Source organism: Triturus cristatus, chromosome 7 (genome assembly GCF_964204655.1).
Source record: "Triturus cristatus chromosome 7, aTriCri1.1, whole genome shotgun sequence".
Classification (NCBI taxonomy): Eukaryota; Metazoa; Chordata; class Amphibia; order Caudata; family Salamandridae; genus Triturus; species Triturus cristatus.
In genome coordinates, this window is record NC_140590.1 from 1258422620 (window position 1) to 1258443514 (window position 20895).

Sequence of the window (20895 nt, forward strand, 5' to 3'; positions counted from 1 at the left end):
TTCTCCCTTTCTGTAAACAGACCTGTAAATCATATTCTTGACTCATCACATTTGCTGTGCATTCACAGAACGAGGTCAAATGTCAGGTGTCGTCTTTCGCAGGTCCTTGTATACTTTTCTTCCTCTGACTTTAAAGTGAGAGGATTTATCTGGCAATCTTACTGGATACTGGGGGTAGGAAAGATTGTTTGTCTAGCACACAACAACATTTAAATGAACTGTGTACGTTTTTCAGAAAATATCAGAATTAGGAACACAAGTGGAGCACGTTTTTAGTTATTTCTGAAGTGTGATGTAAATAAATACTTTAATATGATCAAACCAAATCATTACACTAGGTGATGCACTTTCCACACATTTTCGTCTGTGCACTGTATAGTTATATTAGTACAACTCTATCTGTGCAAATGTAATGGTCATTTCAATTGAAAATGTGTTTTCTCTAATGGCATTGTGCTACTACACCACGAATACTCCACTCTACCCTGCACCACTCTACACCAAGCCTCTCTACTCTGCCTCTCACCTCTACCCCGTACCACTCTGCCTTATGCTAATGCACTCTTCACTACTCTACACCATGCACTCTTCGCTACTGCACTCTACACCACTCCAGTCTAGACCACACCAATCTACTCTGCATGACTCCACTCTATGCCACTCTGCAACACTGCACTCTACGCCAACAAACATTACGCCAATGCACTTTACTCTTGCAACGCTGAACTCTATGCCCTGCACTCTATGCCAATCCACTGTGCGCCACTCTAATGTACTCTGCACCACTGCACGCTAAGCCACTGCACTCAACACAACTTCACTCTATGCCACATCGCTCTACAACACAATATTCTTAACATCTGCACTCTACACAACTGCACTCTCACTGCACTCTATGCCACTACACTTTACTCTCCATCACTGTACTCCGATACTATGCTCTCCGCCACTCTACACTACTCCACTCTACGCTGCACCACTCCAAGCCACTGCAATCTATGCCACTGCACTCTACAGCACAATGCCCTACTCTGCACTACTCTACTGCACTCTTTGCCACTCCTCTTCCCTGTGCCACTGCCCTCTGCATCACTCAACTCCACGCCACTCCACTCTGCGCCCTGCCTCACTGCCCTCTACTATGCACCATTTCAATCTACGCTGCTGAATTCAGTGACTCTGCATTCTACGCCACTGTACTTTCGAACACTCTATGCCAGTGCACTCTACACGCATCCAATCTACTCCATGCCACTCCAGTGTATGCCACTCTACGTGACTCCACACTAGGCTTTTCCAGTACACAACACTCTCTGCCACTCCACTCTCCTCCACGCCACTAACTCCTAGCCATGCTGACCAGCAGCCAAGCTGGTGAACAACATGGCTAAAGCACATTGGCAAAGCTAATCACTCTTGCATAAGAGAGCCCTATTGGCTTTGCCAATGCTTGTTATTTTTTTGCCAGCAAGCTCACAGGCCAACTGAGATCTACCTTTGGGAGAACTTGCCTTTGTTTTAGCAACATCAACCTAATGGCAAACACCACACTGCTGCTACCATCACTGCCAAGAGAAAATGTCCCTTCTTAGCAGTGGGAGTCACCAGTGTATGGAATATGTGAGATGTGAACTCGCAGCACACCCAACAGCAATAAAGGTGATTAACAGAGTACGGCAAATGGCTGCACATAAATGATGGTTTTGGTTCTTGAACCCACTGTTTGTGTAGATGGTTCATTTGACTGTAGATTTCATAAGCTACAGTAAAGGCTATCATGAGCTACACTAAGGGCTATATATGGAAGAGTGAATGAATGCTGGCGTAAGAGTGAATAATCTCAGCCTAAGACTACTTCTTCAAGATAAACAATCCAATGGTTATGCCTCACTGTGGTGCAGATTAGAGCGGAGACCAGGAGAAAAAGCTTGGGGTGTAGAAAGCAGAGCATTATTTAGGATGCCATTTTTAGGTCTCGCCTAGCGAATGCAGCGCATGTGCTGCTGTGCCTTGGCGAGACTATTGTTGTGGGTTTGGTGCTCGAAGGGAGACAAACCATGTGCGCGCACGGACAAGCGATTTGCACACGCATGGCGTCTCCTCTGCCTCACACGCTCCCATGCGTGCTTGTTTAAGAGACATGCACGCGTCTGGCGCACAGCGTGATCACATGTCCTGCTTTGTTAAATGCCTGAAACGCAACCTGAAGGTATTGCGGTGCTTTGGCCAAAAAAACACACTCAACCCGGAGGCTACTGAAGAGAATATGCTTGTTAAAAGTGCAGTGAAATTTAAATTTGGTTTATTTAGACCTTCGTTTGTGAAACATCAATAAAATGTAAGACTTCGAATTTGTCCATATTAACGCGACTATACAAAAAGTAAACAAAAACACGCAATAAAACATTATTTTTTTTTTTTTTTTTTTTTTTCCTAAGTCATTGACATTCCAGCTAATTATGTTTAAGCCCCTATCCCCCATCCCCAAACACAAAGAGACCTCCACCCCCCCCGGAGAACCACGATCGGACAATACTGACAACAATTGCTACGCCTTGCGAGAAAAAAACAACCCCCAACAACAACCCCAACATCCCGAATCCCCCCCCTCCGTGCACCCCTGCGTCAGCTTACAAAGCCCCCCCAACTTGCAGTGTGCCTGTCGCCCTATCAAAAACAAATCTACAAAAAGTACCCCAAGGGAGGAAAGAGCTCCTATCTTCCCCCCGCCGCCCTCCCATTACTGCAGTAGGGTGCGAGTCACTGTCCGGGGCTGAGTCAAAACAGACCGAAACCGGAGGTATCACTTCTGTCCATCCCGGTCGCCTTCCGCTCCATCCACGCGGTCCCGGCCGGGCTGTCGCCGAGGGAGCGCATCCAACCAGTCCCCTGCCATGTCCGGTGATTCGAAGAAGAAAGTCCGATCCTCGTACACCACACGTAGCCTGGCGGGGAAAAGCATGGCATACTTCAGGTCCATCTCCCTAAGCCGCCGCTTCACCCCCAGGAAACTCTGCCTCTGTTTCTGCACCATCTGGGTGAAGTCAGGATAAAAGCTCACAGAGGCATTCTGAAAAGGCACCGGGCCTGTCACCCTCGATGCTTGCAGGATAGCGTCTCGATCCCGAAAATGAAAGATCCGGGCGACAATCGGCCGCGGGGGGGCTCCCACCTTAGGCCGTCCGCCAGGCACTCGGTGAGCCCGCTCAACCGCAAAAAACTTGCCGAGGCCTTTAGGCGCAAGATGATTCACCACCAAGTCCTCGACGAGTAAATCCACGGAGAGCTCCTCCGAAGTTTCCGGGACCCCAATAAGGCGCACATTATTGCGCCGGGCCCGACCTTCAAAGTCTTCGAGCCGGCGGGCAGAGAGGTCATTCGCGGTTCGTAATTTACGAACCTCAGCCTGGAGTTTCGAGACATCGTCCGCGAGGCCAGTAGTCTTGAGGTCCAGGGATTTGACCCGCTCATTGGTTTTGCCCAGGTCCGCGCGAATCAAGTTGACATCGACCAAAATCATGTCCACCTTGTGCGCCAGGGTCTCGAACTGTCGCCCAATCGATGATTGCATCCCATCTATCGCCCCCTTGATATCCTGCAATGATCACTCCGAGGCAGGGGATAAATCGGCCTTCTGTGCTTCCAGCGACTGTCCCGATCCACCAGGCGACCCCTTCTGCTGGGCATAGCGATCCATATTGTTGGATTGGGTATAGCCTCCCCGCCTGGTAGTCTTAGACTTCGGCTTGTCTGCCTCCGATTTGGTCGACATCTCGAACAGCAGGGCGGTCAGTCGCAAAAAGACGTCCCTCACTCAGCCCGAGGAAACAGGGTCAACTAGGACTTCAGCAGCCAACCAGGGTCGAGTGGAGGTCTTCCAGATAACAGGGGATCGGCACGAAGCACTCCCAACCCAGAGCAAGCAAAGGGCGAGAAAGCGAAAGTGAAAGTGCAGCAGCACCCGTCCGCCAGTTCACACCTCCCAAGGCCGCTGTTGTTCAATTAGTGGCCGGGCATCCTGCCAACGCAAGCCCCTGGCATCCTTCGGAGGTAGGCCGCAATCTTCCGCCATGCACAACTTCGGTCCCCGGTGGGCGATCTTAGCCCGGACAACGTCAATCGCCCCAGCTGTGACTCATCTGCAGGATTCCGTGCATGAAAATCAGGATTTAGGACAGGATGATTGCAGGAGGGCGCGAGGGTCGCGGGAGCTCAAGGCTCACGCGGCCATCTTGGTCAAGCGCTAGGCTCCTCCCCAATAAAACATTATTAACTGGGGAAAATCTAATACCATACCATGCTATTATAAATCTGAATTCTCTACGAATTGTAAAAAATGACTCCGAGCACATACAACAACTAAAAGCTCTTGTCACTTGAAGCTTTTTTTTTTTGCCACTGCAGGATACAATATTTTATAAAGACTGGTTTTAAAATATGGTGTCATAAGTTCAATCAAGGACAATATGAGTTATCGTGCATTTCCTGCTAATACTACTGTTCACTAGACTTGACATTACGTCCGTGCCCCATGTGATGGGCTCACCGTACCCCCAGGTGAAGGGCTCTCCGCGCTGCCAGTGACAGTAAATCTCAGAGCGCGCTCCCGAGTGTGCAGCATTGACAGCCTGTCAGGACGGCGCATGATGAACGGTGCACCGTGCACATACGGTGAGGTCACTGGAAGGAATGCGCAAACGGCGCCAAGTATCAAAGGCCAGTCAGCCCTGGCGCTGCAGGCGGAAGCGCTGTACTGGTCCATGAAAGCACCTTTCACTGCGGAGCGAAGCACCTTCGGAGAGGGACATTAAGTCCTGGAGTGTGCGCTATGCAAACAAAACAAACACTGTTTAGGGCTGTGCTCTGTTCCCACAGCCTGGACCTTATGCGGGTCAGAAAGACTGCCAGGGACACTAGGCCTGCGGACTCTAGGACCTCTCGGGCCCCTAGGAAGAGGCGGCAGCCGCTAGAAGCTTTATCCCCATGTCTGGCTCGGCCCGCTAGGACTCCATGTAATGGACCAGTGTCATTGGATGGATGTCAGTAAAAAAATCAGTGCTGACTTTTCAGTGAAAGAATTAAAAATGCTGGCACGTGCATTTTCAGTTAGTCGATTATAATTACGGGCCTACAAATCCTAGCATGCTTAGTGCTGATGGCAAAAACAACTTGATGAAAGTCACACTCATAGATGTATATTTCTGCTCTATTTCTACTTCGAAGATGTATGCGACCATAGTTTGTGGTATTCAACATTGGCGCATTCGGCAGCTTAGTAGCATGTTACTTGTGCTATGTGTAGGCTGAAGGCAAGCCTTCGATGTGTCCTTTGAAATTTACCTTAATTCAGCATGCAATACAAGAAGATCTCTTGACAAAAAGGATTTTTTGTGCTATCCCCATCTATGGAAGCAAAAAACATTTAAGATGTGCTCTGAGATGGTTGTTCCTCTGTTACAAATGATGCCTTTGACAAGCGCCTATAAGCAATGCGGTGTGCGCTATATAAACATACAACATACAACAAACAAAAAAATACATTGAAAGCGAGCATGAAACAAAAGTAAGCAAGATAGAGTTTAGCATAAACAAATTGGAGGGGTTTATTGACATAACGGGTTGTATTTCAAGAGGCAAGAGCCACACATTTCAGGAGAAATCATCTATACACCTGTGTGTTCTAATACATCGTGCCCTGGGGACTGGGAGGGAGAAATGCTGTAATCATTGGCTAATATTTGCACTAGCTCAGTCACAAAAGAGACTGCTTGACATCCCAGCCCCTGAAGCAGCTCCTCCCCGTCATCTGTCGTAAACAAGCCTTTGCAATGCAATAGGTCTTGCATTGACGAGAGTTTGAGCTATTGGCATTGTAAATGACAATGCCTTTTATTTATGTTTTGGTTTTTAAAACTTAAATAAAAGGCATTGTTATTTACGATGCCAATAGCATAACTCACGTAAATGCGAGACCTATTGCATTGCAAATGCTTGTTCTGTGTGTCAGTGACAGAAAAAATTATTAAGCCAGACACCCAGGGAACAAACTCCCTGGGTGTAAGGTCATTAGTTATTTTTTTTTTCACAGCTGACTCAGACTTTGGTAGTTTGTTTTTGAAAAGCAAAAACATTTGTAAAGTTTGGTGGGACCATGATGGCGGTTCCTGTCTAGCTACAGAACTCACAACTGGGCCAGCGGTGACCTCTAAATTTGGCAGACTGTAGTCCTACACGGGAGGACATATTATTCTCTACCAGCCTGACGGACTGTACTCCGTCCACCAACCTATAAATCTGACCTTGTATCCTTTGACAGCTCTGCCTTTGTTTCTTTTACATTTATTACTTTATTAGGACTTTGTGCAAATAAAGCACCACATAAACTACAACTATCACAAAAAACAACAAAAAAAATACAATCAGTCCATTCTTGTTACAACAATATATTATTTGATCAAGGTACAGGCAACCATGTAGGCATAGAATCAATTGTGCAAACATGGTTCAAATCCACAATACCAATTGCCTATTATCTTGCTCCTCAATTACATAATTGATAAATAGATTAGTATTTGTACTTTGAGAACAAGCTTTCATCACTTAAAATGCGATACAGCTACTGACGATGATGCTGTTACAGGTTTACGCGGCAAAAATAAAAACCGACTCGTACTGCTATTTTATTAAATTTGTTGGATGTTTAGTATATTCAAGGAAATAATTTTCAATACTAGGCAAAGGCAAAAGGCTGCTGGCCAGTTGATGTATCGCATGGTAGCTGGCTCTTCCAGATATAACGAAGCCCTGGCTATGAGGGCTACTGTGGTGAGTCAGTATGAGGAGTCATTGGCTCTAGGTGAATATGCTGACCAACAGAAGGGCATACCTTTAGCAGCGTGTTGGGGGGGGGGGGGAAGGAAAAATAATAAACTAAAGGAGTAATGTAATGAAGAATCCTCACCATTAGGTGGTGGAGCAAAAACACCAGCAGTTGAGAAATGCAATATTAAAGTGCCTTATTCACAAATGCATTTGTGAATGAGAATCTGATTTAAGTGTACAAATTGCAAGATTTAACAATGCAAGGTATTTATAAAAGGTGACTTTGCACTATCAAATCTTTTTACTCGTGTAAAATATTACCCCATGATGGTGTAATGCTGTACATGAGTAAATCCCACTCTTGAGGGGTTTGGAGTTGGCATTTCAGAACTGTGTGTTCCTGGAAAGTTAGGAAACACCAAAAAATAATTCAGGTTTGTGGCCCCCTATTATTAATGGTCTCACCTTCATCCATAACGCCTCCAAAGACAGTCACCTTCCCAGAACCTTGAAAGCACATAACCATCCACAACTTTCTGAAAAAACCCTCTGCAGTCTGCACCAAGCTAGCGAACCACCGGACAGTCTCCCTTCTGTCATAGCCAGCCAAGGTTTTCGAAATAGCCACAGACTCCTCACCTACCACCTCACCATCCACCAGTTCCGCTAAGCCATTCAATCAGGATTCAGACAAAATCACTGTACAAAGAGAGTCCTCTAGCGCAACAGATGATCCTGGTAAGAGGAGGTACCACAGCTCTCATCCTCCTCAATGTCTCTGCAGCCTTTGACACAGTATCCCATCCCGATCAGACTACACAAGACTGGTATCCAAGGACCCACTGTCTAATGGATCTGCACATTCCGTACAGGAAGAACCCAAAGAGTCATCATGCTGCCTTACTCATCAGAAGCTGCAGAACTCATCTGCTGTGTCCCGCAGGGCTGTTTGCTCAATCCGACCCAATTTAACATCTACATAACTCTGCTGGCAGATATCATCCGAGCAAAAGACATAAACATACTCACCAATGCCGATGACCAGCAACTAATACTAGTCCTCTTGGACAAAACACCCAGAACAATAAACAAACTTAACACCCGTAAGACCGAAGTGGCATCCTGAATGAAGTCCAGCTGCCTCAAGCTGAACAAAGAGCAGTCCAAAGTGATGATCTTTGCGTGGGACTCTGCATGAGGACCTACAGACCTCGACCCACTTCTGCATCCAGCCCGCAAACAAGAATCCCCACACTGTTGCTCTCTGTGGTCTGAACATGTACGCTTGGTGTAACCGGTCTCTTCTGATCTTTTAGGTTCAATGTAACTAGCCACAATGTTGCTCTCTGGGCCTGTAGTATTTTTCTTGCACAGCCGTGTATGGAATGCGATTGTGAGATATGTAGCGTTTGATTTTCCACCCTGCCCCATCCAATCAAATACTCGGGACCTAATTGGAAGGGGGCAGGATGGACATAATGAAATGAACAAAAGACACTATGTACATTTTGCTAAACGGCAGACCGTAGGATAGAACATTTTCAGATTTTATAGCATGTTATACCCATAGATCTTTAAATGTTAGTAAATAAAACGCTGTTAAAAAAAATCCATGTTTTTTCACTGTTTGGTCAACATTTTTTCAAAGTGTTGGGGAGAGTAAGCCTTTTTTTGGAAAACCAGACAACCATTGGAGTATTACATTAGTGCCCCTTAAGAATTTTTGGAATTTTAGTTAATTTTATGAAAACAGCATTTAGTACTTTTGATTTAAATTTTTTTTTTAGCAGACTCCTCAAAGCCCTTTTAAAAATATTTTTTAATAAAAATGTAGGTCTCGCTCACTTCTCTTGCTTGCTGGTCCTTTTTCAAGCCAGGTATATATGCCATACACTTCACAAATCAAATTCAACAATGTTGCCGGTTTTTAGAATGATGCAGGTTCGCCATACGAGTGATTTATTGGTAAAAATGTTTAAATGTGATAATATAAAATTGTGCTATGCGGTAGGGAAATTTCTGTTTATAGCTGATGGTCAGTCGAGCAGAGGCTTAATTCATTAGAAGGATAGTACATGATCTTTGAGGACCATCCCTGTATTCGAAACAGGCCCATGTCTGAATGAATAGCGATCCTTTGTGTCCCTTTTGTTATGATCGCATTATTTGCACAAACATTCATTGTATGACCATGGTTTACTTGTCATAAAAGTAATGTTTTTTTGCACAATTATAGCCTCATTATACAAATATATGGTAAAAATATCTACATGCTGTATTGTTAGGCATTTATGTTGTAATAATTGGAATGGCATCTCTTTGTTGCTTTTTTAAAATAATATTTTTGTATAAGTATATTTGTATGTTGCTATTTTTATGTTTTTACTCTGTATAAAGGTAATGGTATGTTGTATAAGACCAATGCTACGTTTTTAGATTAATTGGAGATTTATTTTAAGTAGTATTGTTTATTTTTGGTCTGTATGTATATGAAATGTTTGTGTTGCCTTATTGGCACAATATCAAACTGTTAATGAAACCATTCAAATTTAACACCCATCACTGCATGCTTGTAGGCCTGCTACCATCATTGAAGATGGTGGAGGGCGCCCGTGGTGATGGTGGGTAACCCCAGATGTGGAGTTGGGCAACCTCAGCAGTGGCGGTAGGGCTTCCAGGGAAAACATTTGGCCTGGCACTTAATAAGTCTTTTTTATTTTATTTTCAATTTAAGATCTGAATCCAGACTTTGGTTTTGTAATTTTGAGAAATGATGAACTGATTTGTCTCCTTCCTCTCCCTTGGTAGGAGAAGCAGAGACTGCAGCAGACCCCAGAACGGCAGCAGAGGGCCCGGGAAAGACGGGGTAACCGGAGCGGCCGGTCATTACTACTGCCGGACTTGAACGGTAACAGTTTTATCTGTCACAACAGAAACATCATATGAAGCACTGAAGTGTGTATGTAAATGGATGAATAGATATTCTCAACAGTGATTTTGGAAATACAGTGCCCTAATGCCAGGGTATGCTTATTCAGGGGGATTGTATGCCAAACTATCGCTACATCCCGCCTAACTTCCCACAACTTATATAAGATTTCTGAACAGAGGCTTTCCTCGTGGCAAACCCCCATGAGCAGGCAAGCAAACAGCTGGAAGCAATGTACTTGAAGAAACTAAATTGACAGTGAATGGAGGGTGAGACGCTATAAATAGCCCAACTGTTTCATTGATGAAAAAAAGTCAGATTTTTCCACAGTTTCACACGGCAAACTAGAGATGTGGCAAAACCACCTTCTACAATGAAGAACACTGGGACAATTGTGATACCACACACAGATCAGGGTAGGCTCAAGAACAGAATGGGTCAAACAGCGTCCCATGTGGAGCGCTTGCTAAGAACTGTTGTGTAAACTGCGACTCTGGCATAGTTCTACAAGTATTTGTTTTTCTACCCATGGGTGACCCAAATTAACTTATTTCAATGCACCCGCGCTGAATGTGAAAGACCGGTCATTGTTGAAGTGAAGTCATTGCTATTGGGTTACTAATAATCCTTGAAAAGGGATCAGGGGCTCCGTGGTAACAGTAAACCTATTTGTCTCTACACAGCATCATACAGGCAGTACTAAGAAGAATAGGCACTTTTAACTAAAAGCATTTATTGCAATAGAGAAAACCTGTTTCTTAGTACATCTAAAATAACCACAAAAGTGAGCAAGAAGGCATGTTGTAAAGTACGAGAATAAAATGAACATTTCTAGCATGGTTAAAATTTCCTCTAAAAGCCTAACACACTAACCCTGGGAGAGCATGTGGTAGAGTAACTTGAGGTCTGAAGTTCCTTAGTGAGCAGCAGCACACTGCATACCTTGTTGACATCTCAGGTTGTTGTTATTGGAAAAGTCTTGGAAGACGGTTTCCATGCGATAGGCCAACAAGTGCTGCAGTAGCAGCTTCCCTTGGGTACTCGGCTCTTATTAGTGTCAGGCAAGATGTATCATCTATTCTGTTAGTCTTTGGACGGGATCTTGCAGGATAATACCTAAGGGGTCAAGTGGTGGTCCTTAAATAGTAAACATTACCAGAGATGAAAGCCTCTGACATAATTTCAGGAATGTGGTACATAGATGACGGGCGCGAGAGGTTTCTGACATATCTTTTAGAGGATGGGAGATGAGGGGACGTCAATTTGAACTACTCTCCTTGATGAAATATCTAGGGATGTTTCTTGATTGGCCTGACTTGTTGATAAGGTAACACTTGTTCCAGATTGGGTGTCTAATCAGGTGTTCTATCTGGGTCATTAGAATGAATTGACATTCAGTTCTACGAATGAAAAGGATGGACAACATTGTTATTATTGTTTATAACTGATATGACAGTGAATTGACAAAATTCAGGAGGATTGTTGTCCGAGATGGAGTTGGGGGCCTGGCCATATTAGAGTTGGACCTTAGAGACTTTATGTCGGAAATTTAAGTTACAGTACCTTCAATATATTCATAATTGCACAGACATGATGAGATATTCAGTCGGGGTTCTGATGCTACAGCCTACCCAGTTGGTTCGAGGAGGATGTAGCGTACTTTGAGATGGCTGTGGCGCCTCATTGAGAGCCTGTGTTTCGTGTGTTGCTCCTTGCATGTGGACTATGAAGGACACGCAACCATTTTAAATTAAATTAAGCTAAATTTGTGTTTACCAATATGTGTTGAAATTCATTATCTTTCAATTTTGATTATTTTGTCAACTGTTTAGACTTTTGTTTTATGCATTTGTGTTAATCTTGACTTTGGCCGTTAAACACCATCACCTGTGCTTTAAAAAGCAACAACGTTTTTGAAATTGCATCCATATCTAATTAAATATTTAATTTTCTCCACTGGGTATATCATGGACAGGATTTCTACATCCCCAGTCTCTACAGCAGGCAGGAACTAGTTCTCAATACTGCTGCCCCAGATATACCACTTTTTCAAATTGACTGACACGTCAGGAATTCGCCACATCACCTCACCTATGGTCCAGTTTTCAGTTGTAACATGTGAACTATCTTTAGAAAAAGAAGTTGCCACCAGCCTTCCATGGAACCTTCCACTTCTGTTTATTTTTAAAATAGACCTCCAGAGTTGTCATCTGCCAGCCGGCTGATGCCTGCATCACCTACCACAACCATTTGGAGGCAGTGTCTATATCAATCGTACAATTAGTAATCACAAAAAGGCTGCATTTTCATCATGCTTAGGTCCCGCCTACTAGATGGCATGTTCTGTCTGTTCAGAGTATTTTGTTGGCTTACACTGAGCTCAGAGTATGCCCAATGCTTATTATTGGTTGACTTTAGTATCACTCATTTTCTTGCTTCGTTCACTTCTGTGGGTTTTCCTTCCTCTTCTTCTGTTTATTCCTCCATTTGGGCATGTTTGCATTACTTGTGTCCTTCCACTTCTCACTTATCAGGTGCTACATTTTTCTTTTTGATTAAGCACACCACAAGAGGGCGTTTTTGTTACCACCTGTCCCTCCATTGTGCTTCTCCCCCTCCTACCTCCGCGTTCCATGTTGGACAAGAGAGGGAGAGTGCGCCTACTTCTCGCTTGCCCACTCCTGCTTGCTCTTCCGCCTTTTTACTTTTTCCTCCTCCCGCACTCCTCTATGTTACTCTCTATGGTCGTTAGTTTGCAATCCTCTGTGTTCTCCATGTTGCTTCCTCTCCACCTTTACCTCGATGTTGCTTCCGCCCCAAACTCTGTGTTGCTTTTCCGGCCTCCTGTTGCTTCCCCTGTCCCCCATGATTCTGCAATCCATATTGCTTACAAGCCCCCTTCACTCCACGTTGCTGTCACTTGTCCTTGTTTCTCCCTGTGCACTTGACTTTTGGAGAAGCTGAGGATGTGTAGATCTGCTTCACCAGGGAGGAAATGACCTGCACCACTTTTAGATCAACTTCAATTTCACCGGGTAACAAGTATTGCAGCTTCACTTTTAAAGGGGTGCAGTGGCACCAAGACCCACAATCAAGGCCTGAGGTGCCTCAGTGGAGGAGGCTTGACTCGGTACTGTCTTTGACTGAAGTGCCCAAGACCCCCCACTTCAACCTCTGATGCATACCTCCAGCTATCCTCCTGCCACGCCAGAGATGCTACAGAGTGAGAGCTGCAGAGGAGCAAAGCGGTCGCTCCTTTCTGCTCTACAATTTTTAGGCCTGACTCCAAACACTCCACAGTTTTACAACATGACATTTTTTAGGTCTTGCCTATGAGACCGCTTTAGGCAAAAGCATATTTTGGACCACAGTGCTTTAAATGCAATGAGTTGGCTGGGGGGGGGGTGGGGGGGGGAAGGGGTTCCTCTAAAAGGGATGCGGCTTAAGATATGTGAACTAGAACCCTGTGCTTTTTTCAGCATGTTGCCTTACTAGAATTTATGTGTCTTCTTGTGAGTTTTCTGCTATTACATCTAGACATAACACAATGACCAACATACGCCTAAAGCAAGCCAGACTAATTGGCTTTGTGACTGCTTGACAGCAGTTGATATAAATAAGTAACAATAATTGTGTTATAAATATTTTGAATTGGAAATTACAAATTATTCCTATGTGACCATCAGTAGGTGCACGCTGGAAAGAGTCTGAAGAGCGGATGAACATGCAATCTGAACACTGTTCTGCCCCACTGACTAGCCCTACTTTCAGCTTCCGCTCTCATTCGTACACTCTCACAACCAGAACTGACCCGGACACCTAAATGTGACTGAGCTCGCTTGAGCAGTGAAAAACCCAATAGTTCGGCCTTTAGTCAATACTTTTTAGAATATGCCTTAGTCAATACTTTTTAGAATATGCCTCAGTCAATACTTTTTAGAATATGCCTCAGTCAATACTTTTTAGAATATGCCTCAGTCAATACTTTTTAGAATATGCCTCAGTCAATACTTTTTAGAATATGCCTCAGTCAATACTTTTTAGAATATGCCTTAGTCAATACTTTTTAGAATATGCCTTAGTCAATACTTTTTTCTAATTGAAATACAAAATGTCACTAAAGCAAAGAGGGTTTATAAATGTTAACAAATTAAAGGTCTTTACTTGCATAAGGTATGCATTGTATGTTCAGTAAAAAAATTCTAAATGAGAATTAGCGAGATATTGTCTGTTCCAAGGCTTGTTAACCTGAGATATACCCACCTGATTACTTGCTAAAATGGGCAGATGTTTTTATGCCCTGAATTTTATCCATCGGGCCAAAAGAGAACTTAGCTTTTATATGACAACAAAAACGGACTATCTAAGAGGAGACATGGAATTGGATATTTAAGGCTTGCTGCCAGGCAGAAAACATTCAAGCTTGCCCTTACTCAAACCTGCCTCCCCACCTTTCTGAACACTAATGAAGACATTGATACCTTACCCAAAGTATCTGGAATGCTGAGCTTTAATGCACTACTTCAGGACTGAAAAAATTGTCAGTAGCTTCTGATTATTTCTTTTGGCATGGTTACAAGCTATCCCCATGCTCACCCAAAAACATTACTCGTCTCTGTGTTAGGCTGATGAGTGGTTTAGTATTATTATTAGCAGTAGTAATCAGATATGTAGAGCGCATAGCGACCCAGCCAAGGGTTTCCTAGCACTACGTCACAAAATAGATACCCAGAGACGACATGTAGGCTGCTTCTGAAGTCAACGATTAAATCAACCAGGTTTTAAGCCTCTTATAGAAGATTGAAAGCGGGCTGCAGGATCACACATCAGAGGGAAGGGAGAGGGAAGGGAGTTCATATGCAGACCATCGCAGCCAAAGCTCTTCTATACCACCTGCTAATGCTAAGCTTGTTTTTGAACTATTTCTAAGAATTGGATTTTAGACGATGATTTTTACAATGCTTTTTTGTATGCACATTTCGTATGCATAAGAGAGTTTCAAATTTTTCTTAAATTCTTTTTTATATAATCTTATGTGTTTGTTTGTTTGATTTCAGTGTAATCGGTTTCCCTTCTTGGATGTCTTGTTTCCCATTTCTTGTTTATTTAGGATTTTTCCAGATGTTTTCTTTATTATTTACTGTTTGTATTTGTTTCTGTGTTTTGTTTTTTATGTGTTCTTTTCTCTAGTCTTGATAATGTGTGCTATATTTGGAAGAATTTGACAGACTTTCTATCTTTTCTTTCAAACTATTTTCTTCTGTTTATTTTTGCCGTTATTTTCTGATTTCTTGTTCAGTTATCATTTATTTTCTTGTCTGTTATCCCCTTTCTGTTTGTTTGTAGATTCGTTTATATCTGTTTGTTTGATTTTTTTTTATGTGACTGTTTTTTTATTCTTGGTTGGGTTTTCTTTTATTAAATTCCACTATGGATATTTGGATTTCATTTTGCATTTTTATCTTATTAATGCCGTCTTATAGTTTTTCTATTCTGATTTTGTTTTCCTCTTAATTTTCATTTCTCTTACTCTTTCTGAATATTTTTGGAAAAGTTTCTACCTTTCCTCAGTTTTGGGCCATACTGCTATGCATGTGCTTTTGTGTTTCAGATGATAACAGCAACCAGAGTTCAATGTCTGAGGCCTCGCTGCAAAAGGGAGACACCAGTCCCAGTCCCTCCCCGACCCCTGACCGCAGCCAGACCGTTTCTCCCACCTCTGTGGCAGAGCTAAAGACGGAAGACTCCCAACCGCCCATGCTGGGACAGGAGATGGGTAAGTGTAGGAGGCAGTGAGGAAAAGGGAGAAAGTGGAAGGCTGTTTTATGACTGCAAATCTGTCTTACTGAGCAGGTTACTCAACACAGAAGATACTTTGAAGCAGAGTAAAAGTGAGGGAAACATCTTATACAACAGCAAGAGGGACTGCTTCTTCATAGCCCTAATAATATTTAAATGTAAGGCACTCGTGAATGAAGGTGCCTTGGGTCAGTGAGAGGAGGGGGCCTCTTTGTTTCCTTGGTACAGTTATTGGCTGGTTTGACAAGTGTTAGTAAGGAAGCTGGTCAGTAAGTTAAATAATAACCTCCTTTGTTTGGAGCCTGGTTCTTAGTTTTGATCATTTCTTTGTCACAGTCTTATGTTAGTTGGGTCTAGCGCTAGTTAGAAATAATGTTTATCGCATCAAAACCTTAAAGTTTGGTTCTTCTCTGACGAGTGGTGAAATTGAATAAAAGGAGGTCATGGTCTGAGACGCTGCTGTCAATTCTTCATAGGTGTCAAACAAAGAGACATTCTGCTGCAAATCTTTTCCTGCGCTGAAGTTTCGAACTGCTTATTAGGGAAAGTTGTGAGACTTTGAGACAAGAAAAGAACCTTGATCGCTGCCACGTCCATTCCTAACAAGACATTTGCTTTCTGTCCGTCAGATGGCGGGAGTCTAACCTTGGAGACGACTGATGATCCTCCAATGCTGACCAAAGAGGAGCCTGTTCCTGAGTTACTGCAAGCTGAGGTGGGTGGTAGAGCGTGGATTCATTGGCTGGTATAGATCACAAAGAGCTATGGGGCAGAGGTGGGATTAACTATGAGCAGATTAGATTTTCATGCAGCCAATGGGACCTTGGGACAAACCAGTGGCATGTCCTGGCTGCGTCAACACGAAATGTGTTTGCAAGCAAACATATAATCAGGACCACTTGAATTATGCTATTTTGCATCTGTTTTAGCATAATTATTGATATGCTGCATTTCCCACAAAATCCATCATCGCTGCATAATCTGCAGAATTTAACAAAAAATTATTTGTAGCTCAAAGGGATAAAAAGTAGCTAAAAATCCTGCGAGACATGTTACCGTGCACTACAATCCCCTTTGCAAAGGTTGAAAGTCCTTTCTCTTGCTTATTGTGGGTGTTAAACTGGTTCTAATGAGATGAACCCTTGCCTCAGATAGTGTTAACCTGTGTAAAAATGAAAAAATATGCACATAGCACTATTACAAAATGTGTCGCTAGAAGCTGCTTAAGTTACTTTTACTTGCCATGTAATTCAGTCGACCCCGATGCCAAACTTAGTCTTCCCCTGATGTTTAATTACACCCTCTCTATAATCTAATTTGGCTACATTTTAAACAAATGTCTTAAGTTGCATGTGGGATGGGCCTGTTTTCTGGTTGAGCTTCGGGTTCCTGGTTGGGTGTGGAAAGGGTGGGTTTTTGATGGACATGTCTCGCCTGAGTTAAGAATTTATATTTTGGCTTAGTCTGTAATTATCGTCTTAGTTTTATGGGTAACTGATATCTTAGCTAGGCAGTCAATGAATACATGTGGTGTCTTAATTGTGTTGGGAATCAGCACTGGAAGCAGAGTGCGTCTTGAACAAAAAGGAGAATAGGGTCTTATGTGTGGGTGGAGGGGAGTCCTAATTTGAATGTTTACTTGGTAATGAATTGGATCATGGATATATGAATAGTGCCTTGACTGAGTAAAAAATGATTAACACATGTTGTCTTGGGTAACTGGAAAGTGTACCTCTTTGTTTGGTGGTGAAAAAGGTAATGTGACACAAGGACTTCTGGGCTATATGGGAAATTGGCTTTACGACTGAGTCGAAAATAAGGGTCTGTGTACTTGGAGGTTGGGTGACTTGGCCGGATGCAGGACAATTGTTTTGCTTTGGAAGGGCATAATCATCCTGGCCGATTACTTTCTCCATTCATTGGTGTATGGCCTCTTGGCTGGGTTGTGAGCAATGATCTTTGCGTAGTGTCATAATAATTTTTCTTGAGTATTGACTTCATGAGGGGATAGTGGTTTGATTAGATAGGGAATACGCCTTTCAACTGAATAGAAGCAAGTGTCCAGGTTTGGCTTGTGTCTGAAAGATGTCATGGCAGGACGAGCAATGAGAGTATGGTGTAAGCGCTTTGGTTAGATGGGCAGCAGTGATCTGGCAGGGTAAAGAATGATGGCAAATATCTTTGTTGGGGGAAGGGATAGGCAATGTGGCAGGGCGGGGAAATGCAGTTTGGGTGTGGGTGTGGTGGATGGAAGCTGTGCTCAAGTTGACTGACAGCTGCTTTAGAGCATTAGTCTGGGTAGCAGGAGTGACAGGTTAAGCAATATTCTAGTTTAGAAATTGATTACATTGTGGTATCTTGATTAACACTGGGTGGTGAACTCCGTTCGCTGAGTTTTCCGTGCTCTGCTGGGCAGGCGGAGTTCCCAAAAACTCTGTTCCGCAGAACTGAGTTTTTTTCCACGCTCGTCAATGTCAAGTTGGCAAGCGTGGAAAATCCACCTCTCTGCGAGATTTTTTGTCGCTTGCTAAAGTCTAGTTTGTGAGCGCGAGCGAGAAAAATCAACCTCCTGGTGAGATTTCTCAATGCGGGCGGTCGGATTTCTCAATTCGAGTGGACGTGGCAGGTCGCGACCACTTGCGTTGTGAAACCTTGTTCACGTTGAGAAAGCTACCGCTCAGATAGAAAATGTATTGGAGCAGCAGAAAGGAAGCAGCGCCCTTTTGTGCTACTTATTGTACTGTTCGCGATGATATTGCAGCACGGGACAAACACCTTGCGCTCAAAATCACTGCAAACAGCATGACCCTAATGCACTCCGCCGCTCGCGGAACTCCGCGCAGCGCGGCAGAGGTTTTTTTTCACATTGCAGAGTTCAGCCAAGTAGAAATCCGCGAACTCCACCCAGGCCTAATCTTGATAGGGTGTGGAATGGGCCAATTGACTGGTCTGAGCTTCTAAACTTATTTCCTTCATTTGGTGGGAAGTGAGCTTATCGACTGCTTGAAGAATATATTTAAAGGGTAAAATTGGTATTTTAAAGACTGGGTAATGCTGTGCACAGGAGTTTGGTCCACCGCATATAGAAAGTAGTGTAATGGTGCCTTAGCCTTTGGGAATATGTGAAACAAGCCTCCAAGTCACAAAATGTAGTTTTCATTGGAGGTCTTCCACACTGACTAGAGATTGTTACCCTGCTGGCTACAACCAGAGGCCCTCTGACCACAACTTTCTCTCCCCAGCAGAGGCACCCCACTTGTACAGGGGGACGCAATGGTCCTAAGATGCAGGGTTGTCCTTTTGTGACCCCATGACCTTTACCATACAGTCCCTGGAGCTTGAGTCCCCCCTCCTCAAGTTGAAGGTTCTGGCCACATTCAGTTTGAACGGAGTGAAGGCTCTTCATTGCCCAGGCACCCCAGGGCGCCAATAGAACATCACTGTGACCAGTCACTCCGAGGCATCTTGTTAATTAGGGGAAGGCTGCTCTCAGCTGTGACATGCTGAAACTCACTTCACCTTGACCGTCACTTCTTATGTTAGGGATGCAGACTTTCAGTGTCCACGGTTCTTCATTTTAATATGATGAAATGTAACAAAGAGTTATTTAATTTGTGGATGTGAAGGCACACCAGCCGGCCTCCATGATGTGGGGAACAATAACTTGTGGTCGAATCTGAGTCCATACCTCAGGTTATAGGATGCGAGAGCCAATAAAGTGCATTAGTGCTCTTTGAAACAGCTAAGATGACGTCGGTGCTGAGGGTGGCACAATGGGTCAGTACGTGATGAGTAATGTTGCCCCAGAAAACTAAAGTGACATTGGCGTTAACACAGGCAGCCATAACTGATTGACTGCTGCACAGTGGCATAGCTATCAATGGTTCAGCGGGTGCAGCAGTGTGGGTGTCCAGCAGTGTGGGTGCCCAGCCTGCAGTTAATTAAGAAGTCTGGTGAGCCACCTCTTGCCTAGTGCTTGGCTCTGCGTCCACCCTTCGGGGGTCGAGAGGGAGAAGATGTATGAGGGGTCCTGACATAACCACTGAGTAGGGAAGAGTCAATTCCCACTCATTGTGTGATCTCAGTGTAAGCATGCGCGGTCTTTCATTGGCGGAGAGTGTGTGCTTCGTTGCTCCTGAGAAATCGGATTTGTAGCGGGATGACTGAAGCCCCAGTCCTCTTATAAAGCAGCTCATTCCAGACCAGCATGAAGCTCCCTGGCACGTTCAGTGTATTCCAGCCTCTCCAGTCAGTAGGGAAAACGTGAGACTTGCCTCAGTGAGGTGCTCCATATAGTAGCAGCAATGGGGTATCCGCCTTTAATGCTGTAGAGAGAACTTCGGGCCAGACAAACAATGGCTTTTGCAAAGGGGTGAGATTGGCAAAACCAGGCCAATTCCAATTGCAGAACGGCCTTTTGGTATATACCACAGACAAATTGAAATTTGCGATTCGCAATTTTAGTTTACAGCTACATACCAAGGGCCATATGTATGAAGCCAATTTGCGATCGCAAATGATGAAATTCGCAGAATTTCACTGTTTGCGATCACAAATCAGCAGTGTGCAATGTAGCACACTCAAACCCCCATGGCAAAATAAGGATTCGCAAAATTAGCGATTCCCTATTTTGCGATTGCATTTAAGGAATCGCAAATTGCGATTCCTTAAATGCAATGTAAGGAGCACAAAAGAAAGTGCGATTTGGCCTTAAGGAATCGCAATTTACCACCAACTTCAAGTTATTCAGGTAGGGGTTCCCCCTCACACAAATCTCCGCACACTGCCTTGTAGGATTAGCAAGGCCTACCTTAGGGGTGACCTATGAGGATATATGTGTTGTATTTAAATGGGATATAGGATACCTATTTCCCTGTAAGGGGTGCAAGCACTGCCTTACCCAGACTACTGTAGTGGTCTGGTGGTGTCAGTTTGTATGGCTGTCCCAGGGGTGGCACAATAAGTGCTGCAGCCCCTGGTAGGCCTCTGAGGGACCCATGCTCTGGGTACCTAGGGTACCATCTACAAGGGCTCACAGGGTGTCCTCAGTATCCAATTGGTATGTACCTAGGGTACTCACATCAGTTTAGAGAGGAAGCAGATAGGCTGGGGTCCTGGATAGCAGGGCCACAGCCTGGCTAGAGTCAGAAAACAGTCAAAACATCAGCAAAAAGTTGGGGGCAACTATGCAGTCGATGCCACTCTCCTACACTACCACTCCCAGGTTCTTCGCAATAACCTGCCACTTAAGAATTGGGTGGTGGCAGTTTTCACATGGCCTCAAGAGGCGGGAGTTTGGTAGTAGAAATTAGGCTCTGGCACATCTAATTACAACGTTAATTGTA

At 44.0% G+C, this 20895-nt stretch overlaps 1 protein-coding gene across 2 annotated transcripts in view; it reads left to right on the plus strand.

Moving 5' to 3' along the window:
• BCL7C (BAF chromatin remodeling complex subunit BCL7C) overlaps positions 1–20895 on the plus strand; it is a 40318-nt gene that overhangs the window by 12798 nt on the left and 6625 nt on the right. For both annotated transcript variants that reach the window (XR_014966775.1, XM_085618751.1), the window contains exons 3-5: positions 9631–9730; positions 15363–15527; positions 16180–16265. Coding sequence is in view for 1 of the 2 variants with exons in the window: in XM_085618751.1 (XP_085474877.1) it covers positions 9631–9730; positions 15363–15527; positions 16180–16265 (351 nt within the window). In the remaining variant the exon portion in view is untranslated. The remainder of the gene's footprint in view (positions 1–9630; positions 9731–15362; positions 15528–16179; positions 16266–20895) is intronic.